This window comes from Marmota marmota, unplaced genomic scaffold (assembly GCF_001458135.2).
Source record: "Marmota marmota marmota unplaced genomic scaffold, marMar, whole genome shotgun sequence".
Taxonomy (NCBI): domain Eukaryota; kingdom Metazoa; phylum Chordata; class Mammalia; order Rodentia; family Sciuridae; genus Marmota; species Marmota marmota.
The window spans coordinates 12,301,189-12,310,768 of NW_026000211.1; the positions used below are offsets into that span (position 1 = coordinate 12,301,189).

General features: G+C 40.1%; 1 protein-coding gene across 1 annotated transcript in view; it reads left to right on the plus strand.

The window, feature by feature from the left end:
- Positions 1-8,049, plus strand: part of Enpp6 (ectonucleotide pyrophosphatase/phosphodiesterase 6) — a 109,140-nt gene extending 101,091 nt beyond the window's left edge. Inside the window, exon 8 of the mRNA XM_015486076.2 lies at positions 4,183-8,049. Coding sequence (XP_015341562.1) covers positions 4,183-4,391 — 209 coding nt within the window. The 3' untranslated portion in view covers positions 4,392-8,049. The remainder of the gene's footprint in view (positions 1-4,182) is intronic.
- Positions 8,050-9,580: the final 1,531 nt, after the last annotated feature.

The following is a 9,580-nucleotide window of genomic DNA, read 5'->3' on the forward strand; positions in this document are numbered from 1 at the left end:
ATATATATATATATTTATAAATATATATATACTTATATATATAATTAACCCCTGGTGCCTGGTCCCAGATGCCTTTTTCTAGATGTTGATCAAAATGTTTCAGTGCAGGGACTAGGGTTGTGGCTCAGTGGTAGAGCGCTTGCCTCACACTCAAGAGGTACTGGGTTGGATTCTCAGCACCACATAAAAGTAGATAAATAAAATAAAGATATTGTATCCATCTACAACTAAAAAATATTTTAAAAATGTTTCAATCCAAGAAAGTCCGCATGTCCCTTTCCAATTATAGGTTGAACATCCCATCTGTACACTCTGCTCTTCACTGTAACAAAACCAAGAACAAGTCAACTTCCCCATGTCCCTTGGTCTGCCTTGGATCACTCTACTTGCCACAAAATCTCTCTCAAGAACAATGAGGTGTCAGTTTCTGCAACCTCCAGGAAAGCCTCTGAGAGTCCGAGTCTGGGGGATACATTGGTCCAAAATCTTTACCTCATGTGATCCAAGTTCCCAAGTCCCAAAGTGGGCATAAGAGCCAGCAGCAGCAAACATACATAGAGCACTAGCTGCGTCCATGGTGTTGACTTATGAATTCACAGGTTGTCTGAGCACATTGCCATTGACCAGTGAAAGTTATCAGGTGCCCCCTGTTAACCACGCCCTGGGTCGTCATGCAGAGCTCTGAGGTTAAAGCAATTAAGAATGGAGACTCCAAGACTGGGGTCAACTGTAGATCCATAGGAGATGGTCCAAGGCTTTTGACTTCATAGGGGAAAACACCAGTAATCAGGGCTTTCAATCAATAAGCGTTGCCTCCTCCTTCACTAGAAGAGGCAAGTAATATCGTGAATGCAAAACACTTGTCCATTGAAGGAGTGTATATGAGCAAGAGTCTTACACATATTTTAAAGCAGAACCAAATCTAGCCCCAAACCCAAATTTCTACGTGAAGTACCCAAAGCTGCATTAAATTAGAGTTAAATTCAATGGGGAGATTTTGTCCATTAACCAAGACCTCCACTATAGGCTCTTTTAAAACTAAAAGTCCTCGATCTTACCAACAGAAAGACAACCCCTGATGAAAATGGACTGAGCTAATTGCAAAAGGCAGATACAGCCTTGAGAGCCTCTCACAAACTGTCACGTTTCTGGCACCAAGTCTCATGAAAGATTAAACAGCTTTGCACATGGACTGTTTACTCAGAAGGAAATTTAAGAGTGAGGCCTTTAATAGCTATCTAGCTGCACTTGGAGATAAAGGTGCATCCCTCCTGATTAATTGTCTGTGCTTCTTGCTTAGGGAGGGAGCTGGACATTACTGCGGCTGCCCCAATAACCAGCCTTAGAAGTGAGTAAATCTGGCCCAGCAAAGAGAAAGGGAAATAATTCTGAAGATAGCTTCTCTGGTTAATCCCGGTTTCTAATTTTTGAACAGCCTAATCTTGCCCTAGAGAACTCTGCATTCAAGATAAGACAGCAGGAATGCAATTCACACAGCCACCATGAGCAGCGAGCCTCATTCAAGGTGGCCAGGCACAGCATAAGCTTGCAGATCCTTCTCTCTTCGGGAGATACCTTTTATATCCAGAAGTATGTAAACCCATGGGAATAACATGGAGTCCCATTCTAGGTTCAGAATGCCATTTTGAGCTAGTGGAGTTTATCGGGGTTCTCCCAAACTGGACTGGACATTGTTCAGCTATTCAAGAATTTTCTAGAAGCTTTCAATCTAGCCTGGATCATCTCTACATTTGGGCCCCAAAGTTCCATCCCCAAAGAACAAGGAAACCATAAACTAGATGGGAAAGAAAACCCAATTCTCTTTCCTGCTTATGTGCACAGGATTTAGTTTTGTACTTTGAAGGGAAAATAGAAAAGATAATCTATCCTAACACTTTTGTCAGAAGAAGCTGAGCTTGATTTTTTTTTCTGTGAAGTGTTAAAAAAAAAAAAGTGGATTTTTGAAAGGCTAGGGAAGGACAGCTCTCATGCCCTACCTCCCACATGTGACATACCACGAGTGATGGGGAGTGTGATTGTCACATCCAGGTCACATGGTGAATCAGAAGGAGAGAGAAGAGTGGCTTCCATACCACTGGGACAAATGTTCCATTGATTTCTCAAGCTGCAGTGGATTCTTCTGATGGGGAAGTGCAGTCACCAACCTTATCTATTTAAAGAGGGTGCTGAAGTAGCCCCTTCATTTCTCCTTCAGGCGGGTTATTAATTTTTTTGAAACTAGTTTTGACTTTGAAGTAGTGCTGACCCTTATCCTTCCTGCTCCAAAAATACTCAACAAACAAACAAGAAAAAAAAAAAACTGAACCCTCTAAATAACTTTTTCTCTTTTTTTTTTTTTTGTACCAGCAATTGAACCTAGGGGCACTTAACCACTGAGCCACAGCTCTTTTTATTTTGTTATTATTTGTTTGAGACAGTGTCTTGCAAAGTTGCTGAGGTCCTCACTAAATTACTGAGGCTGGTTTTGACCTCATGATCCTCCTGCTTCAGCCTCCCAAGCCACTGGGATTACAGGCATGCACCACCATGCCCAGCCTTCTAAATAATTTATAAGGCAAACATTTTCAATCCAAGGTTTTCCCTTGCTGGAAATTTATTATACATGTTGATTGATAACAATGGCTGCCATTTATTAAGCACCTGCAGTGTGTCTAGACCTAGGATCTGGGTACCACTTCCTGTTGAGCCCTTGCACCTCTTTACACTTAATTCAATCTTAATTCTCCAAAGTAAGGAAAACCCAACACATCAGAAGTTGCCCTGGATCTGACACACCGTGTGACAGAGTTTTCTGTATATAACTTTATTTCATGTTTGTAATCCCAGGAGCAGAGGTTGGTGTTGGTGCTTCAAGAATATGTTGCTATTGTTGTTTGTTTCCTTTTTAAGTAGCCTATGTGATCATTTTAGCAAAGTAATTATAAAGGTTGTTTTCTGAGATAGAAACTTGATTTTGTAGTCCCACCAAAACAACCTATTTCTTTTAAAAATCTTGAACCGAAAGCACTGGCTTGTATTCATGAATCAAATCTCTTCTGTGAATTTAGCCCTAACGGAGCTTCGGGTATTTTGTTGGGGACCTAAAAACAAAGTTGCCTGTTATTACTACACTCTTATTTTCACTCTTCAAATTGAAAAGTGGTAAAAAAAATTTTTAATTTGTTCTTTTTAGAGATACATGACAGTAGAATGTATTTTGACATATTACACACACATGGAGTATAACTTATTCTAACTAGGATCCCGTTCTTGGCTGGTACATGATGTGGAGTTTCACTGGCCATGTATTCATATATGAACACAGTAAATTATGTCTGATTCATTCTACTGTCTTTCCTATTCCCATCCTGCTCCCTTCCTTTCATTCCCCTTTGATGGACAAGTGCTTTGTATTCAGCACCTCATTCACCTCCAGAGGAGAAGGAGAAGGTGATCTCGATTAAAATCCCTCCAATGGCTTATGGTTTATCAAGTCACCTTAAGTGCATCTTAGTGACCGGTCTTGCTCTTTACACTCTAGTATTACAGCCCAAGTTTGGGGTAGGTTCTGAGTAGAGGCACAGAATTAGATCTTCTAAACCTACTTAGAAAAATCTTGTCATTCCTGGTGAGCTGGCAACACCAAGGACATGATACAGCTTCTCATTCCATCAAGAGGGACCTTTATGTGGCAGGAAAATGGAGAAACATTCTTGAGTTGCTATGCAGCAGATACCGGCACCCTGGCTCTCAGTCCAGCCAGAAAGATGTTCCAGAACATATGTGTACAATTTAAGGGGAGCCCAGGAAGACAATCTATCTTCTCTGGCCACCGTGGCTCTCCAGGGCTCTGTAGAAATAGTGCAGCTTCAGCTGGGCCTTCTGCCCCTGCAGGAAAGATCTGTTGTCACAAAGGAAGCACAGTTAGGCACAAAGAAAGTCTCTTGACTTGTCTTTTAAAGAGTTCATCTATGAGCCATCGAAAGCTATGGCTTTTTTTTTTTTTTTTCCATGACCTAGAGCTTTTCACATTCACATTCACTTGGCCACACCCATTGATGGAGAGGATTTTGCAGTCTCCAAATTGCCTGGAGTCTGAGTAGATTTCTTCCATATTTGATTCAGCTCCTCTCAGTTAGGTTACCAACCATGACGACCCGCTTGTTTTCCTTTTCCTTCCAGATTTCAAATCCAACTTCAGAGCTGCTCCCATCAGATCCGTGGACGTCTACAACGTCATGTGCAGCATGGCTGGCATCTCCCCGCTGCCCAACAATGGGTCCTGGTCCAGGGTGGTATGCATGCTGAAGGACCCGGCCAGCTCAGCCTCCTCTGTCCAGCCAAACAGCTGTGCACTGGCCTTGATTCTCTTCTTCCTGTTTGCATATTGATCATATTGTCCGTCCCAAAAATGCTGTCAGCAAAGTGTGCCTCCAAAGTGGAATGTTTCCCAGTTTCTGTGTGAATAATAGCTTCATTAACACAATCAAGGCCATGTACACTGTAAATATATTGTTCTAGGATACTTCTACCCATAAATGTCCATACTTTTTTTTAAAAAAAAGAGTTCTAAACTTTGTTTTTCCCCAAAGTAGGCAAATCCTATATTTTCATTTGTCTAGATTTATGCAGTTTTCTCCTTTATTTTCGAATAATTCCTCAAGATGAGCTACTTGAGTAGTTCAGCACTGGTGTGTCCTGAAGCAACCAAACTTGGAGTGGATAGTCTGTGCTCATCCTGGGTCCCTCTCTGTCCTGCCTTGCACAAAATTGCTTCTCAGACCAGGCCCTTATTTGTTCCCTGTATACACTCAGGAGCCATCCTTGAGGTCTGTGACCACAATCCTGTACTGACCCTACCACTCCAGAAAGGAGAAGTTCTACATGAAAGCAATGTCTGCTGTTTCTGACCCAGCTCATAGTTTTGCCATCTTATACAAAGTCCCAGGAAGGACATATCCTAGCAGGGATCATGTATCAACAAAAAACCCATGAGGACTGGAGAACTCATAGAACAAGGTGAAAGACCTGGGTCCCCTCCCAAAGTCTTAGTGCTCAATACCTTCTCCCTTCCCTTGAAGGGAAGAAAAGCTAGGAACAGATATGCACTTCTATGAGATTTATCACACAGAATATCATGGTATGAAGCCTTGGAAATAGCAGACCCTCAAGTTAAAGGAGTGTTAGATTGCCTGCCCACCCATCTGCCCATATGACAACTTCTTCAAACACCACCACTCTTTGGCTCCTGATTTGGGGCAAACAACAGTAATATTTGTCGTGCCAATTCAGAGCAGGCAAAGAGAATATGAAAATGCTAGCAGAAATCTTACTTCATTGCTTTGACTGGTGACACATTGGACATAAGCTCCATGCACCAGTAGCCCTGAAGCAATACTTGCTTAACAGCTGCAAAAGGAAATCCTTGAATAACATAGAGTCCCAAAGGAAATGGTGGGGTTCAGGAATGGGGAGAGCCTGACGGAGCTGGATCCCAGTCCCTGACCAACTAGCCATTTGAGTAAAAAACAAACATCAAACTGAAGGTCAAAGTGCCACTTCAGAGACCTAAGTTCTTTAGAAATGCTTGAGACTAGCCCCTGAGCCTGAGTTGATATATTTTTAGTTTAGTGTCCTAAGTTTGCTGTAGGAGATCTTCAAAGGATACCTGTATTTTTAAATGATTAGACTCTCGTGTAGCCTCCATATATGATGGTTTGGCTTAATGATTTTTGACCTGATGATGACGTGGAAGCAGTACATATTCAGTAGAAATTTCCCTTAGAATATTGAACTTGAATCTTTTCCAGGCTAGTGAGATGCCGTATGAGGCTGTCTATAATGCTGAGTGGCAGCTCCAGGCATCCATGAAGTCATGGGGTCAATAACTGATACCATGAGGTTCAGCAGGTTTGATGTATTAAATGCATTTTTTAACTCACTGATGTTTTTAACTTATGATGGGTTTATCAGAATGTGATAAATCTTAAGTAGAGGAGAATCTGTATATGAATCCCAGTATTGCTTTTAAAATGTTTCCCCTGAGATGAAACACATCTGCACGTGAGACTCTGTCAGGAGGCCCACACCTCACGGCTCCTCAGGACAAGGAAGCCCTTATAAGGTATTTATCTTGAGGAAGGAATATCAAGCCTCATCTGATTCAGGAAGATGGGGAGGCTTCTCCATGCCATGAATCATGAGAGCAATGGATCACTACTTTGAAATACTGAATTGTTCCTCACAAAAGATTTCTAAGGATTTATGAAAGGTGTTTTTAAAGCTCCAGCAAACATTGACTCAGTCGGAAAGGAGGCAAATCAGCCTTTGTTGTGTGGCTGAAAGCAAATAGTACTCTCAGAACATGGGGCTGGTGGTGGAGACAGACATCTATTGTTCAAAATTGGCTACCTCTGTAAAGGAAGGTGGTCTGTTGAATTCTATGGAGCCCACTTCCTGCCCTGGGAAGGAAGGATCTCTCAGAGGTATCCAAGCAATTAAATAAAAGTGCATCCTCAAAATCAAGAGGGGATAAACACGGACACAGTCTTGCCTTTCCTGTTCCGTTCTTCCCTTTCTTTCCTGTACTCACCCTTAAAAACTTCAAGGCACATAACAAAATTTCAGCTATTTTTCTGAAAAAGTATAATTTCTCAATAAATAATGTTGCACAAATTAAAGAAAATAAGATACCAAAGGAATCATGAATACTGGTAAATAATTTTAAAAATTCAGAATCGGAATTCTTTTTAAAAAAACTTTTTTGCCTAATAATGCATACATTTGAATGGCTGAATTATTGGTTCAAATTTGTTCCCTTTATTTTTGTTTTAAATTTGCATTATTTTTCCCCAGGAAAATTTCACCTTCTAAATATGTTTTGTTCCATTGGCGTAAAAACTGCTAGGAATAGGTATAGATGCTTCCCTCCCTGGATTATTTCCCAACTTTTCTGCTAATTCCAGAAGGAAGATAATTGGGTTAACCCACCAAGGATAAATGAAAGGAATTTTCCTTAAACTATAGATGATGTGAAGGGAAACTTTCTCCACCCACGTATCTGATCTCCAGAACTTGATTCCATAAGTGCTAAAGTTCTATAAGATTCCAAGTTCTAAAGACCTAATCATAAACCAGAAGAGCCCAGGGAATTCTTTCTAACATGGGAGTCCTGAATTATAAAAACTGAGTTCTCTTCACTTTTAGAGGGACCTTAGAAATCCATATCAGATCTGAGATCAGTGATAGACAATACTTTGCAAACTTTCTTGCCTTTCAGAGCTCATCTGACCTGCCATAACAGCTACAGGCTCGGAAAACCTGGAATAGGGCTCAGACAACACTTTTCAATCACACTGATCCAAGGTTGGGTTTTCTCTGAAGACAGATGAGCTCTGATTTGATCCTGACAGACCTGAGTCCCCCCCCCACAAAGCTCTTTGATAATTTGTGAGTTTCTCCAGGACCATTGGGCTGACATTGGCCACTTACCTCAGTTGATCAGGTGTCCAGCCTCCCCTAAACCAAAGTAGATATATGTGTCAGCCCCTGTAGTGGAGGGAAGGACCAAAAGACCAACGTGGCTTCTCCACACCCCACTCCTTGTGGCTCTAAGATTCCTGACGGTGCTATCAAACAAGTTTGGACATTGTTCAAGACACACAGGTATCTTACACATTTTCCAACAAAGTGTTTCGTATTTATGTAAATATCAAGAGATTTCCAAATGTGATTGTGTGTTTTATCTTTTTAAGCAATTTGTGAAAGACCAAAGTCAGCTTCTGTAAATGGCTTGCTAGAAAAAAGAGGGAGGCGATAGCCTTGACAGACTGGTTTTAAAACATTTGAAACTTTGTCTCAGGTATATGCTGTGGAAAATAAACTATGTTGCTTTGAAATCATGAAGCAGCACCTATTATAGTGCCATAAATGTTTAACAAATGTCCCATAAATACGTGTTGAATGAAAAAAAGAATAAACATCATTAGGGAGACCCGTTCCTCTCTCTTTTCCTATAGCTCCTTTCATTAAATGAATTTTCCACTTTTAGCTTGCTTTCTTTTCTTATTAACTCAACTGACATATAATCATACCTTAATTCATAGACCAAACATATTTTATCCCAGGCTTATAAATTAGATGGAAGGAAGAAAAGGAGAGAGGGGATTTGATATCAAGTATCTCAACTTTACAAAAATGTAATAGCTTTGAGCCGGGCATGGTGGAGCAGGTCTATGATCCCAGTAGCTTGGGAGACAGAGACAGGAGTATCACGAGTTCAAAGCCAGCCTCAGCAACAATGAGGTGCTGAACAACTCAGTGAGACCCTGTCTCTAAATAAATTACAAAATAGGGCTGGGGTTGTGACTCAGTGATTGAGTGCCCCTGAGTTCAACCCCCAGTACCAAAAAACAAAACAAAAAAAAGTGATAGCATTGAGACTGAAATCATATATCATATAATGCATCCATTTAAAGTGGGAAATTCAATGAATTTTCACATATTTACTGTTGTGCAACTATCGCATAATCACTTTTAGAAACTTTTTATCACCCCAACTCTAAAATCATTAATATGTTAGCAGCCACTCCCCACACCCTCCGTAAGCAACCACTAAACTACTTTCTGTCTCAATAGATTTGCCTATTCTGTATATTTCATAAAAATGAAATAACATAGTATATTGTCCTTTGTGGAGGACTTCTTTTACTCAGCATAACCTTTTCAAGATTATAGCTTGAATCCATACTTCAGTTCTTTTATTTATAAATAATATTTCATTGTATGGATATGCTGCAATTTATTTAACTGTGCATCCATGGATGAACATTTTGTTTTTTTCTCACTTTTTAGATATTACAAATAACACTTCTCTGAATACTCATGCGCATGTGTTTATGTCACATTTTCATTTCTCTTGGTAATGCACCTAGGTGTGGAATTTCTGAGTCATGACAACTTCATGTTCAACTTCTGAGGAACTACAATTTTCCAAATTGGCTTCCCCATTATGCATTCCACCAATAATATATGAATATTCCAATTTCTCTGCATCCTTTCAATACTTGTGATTATCTTTTGTTCTTTTTTTAAATTTTAATTTGTTATATGTGACAGAATGCATTATAATTTATATTACACATATAGAGCACAACTTTTCATATCTTTGGTTGTACACAAAGTAGAGTCATACCATTTGTGTCTTCATACATGTACTTAGGGTAATGATGTCCATCTCATTCCACCATCTTTTCTACCCCCATGCTCCCTCCTTCCCCTTCCTTCCCCTTTGCCCTACCTAGAGTTCATCTAATCCTCCCATGTCCCCCCCAATCCCATTATCAATTAGCATCCTTAAATCAGAGAAAACATTAGGCATTTAGTTTTTTGGGACTGGCTAACTTCACTTAGCAATATATTCTCCAACTCCATCCATTTACCTGCAAATGCCATGATTTTGTTCTCTTTTAATGATGAATAATATTCCGTTGTGTATATATACTACATTTTCTTTATCCATTCATCACTGAAGGGTATCTGGGTTGGTTCCACAGTTTAGTTATTGTATGTTGTGTTGCTA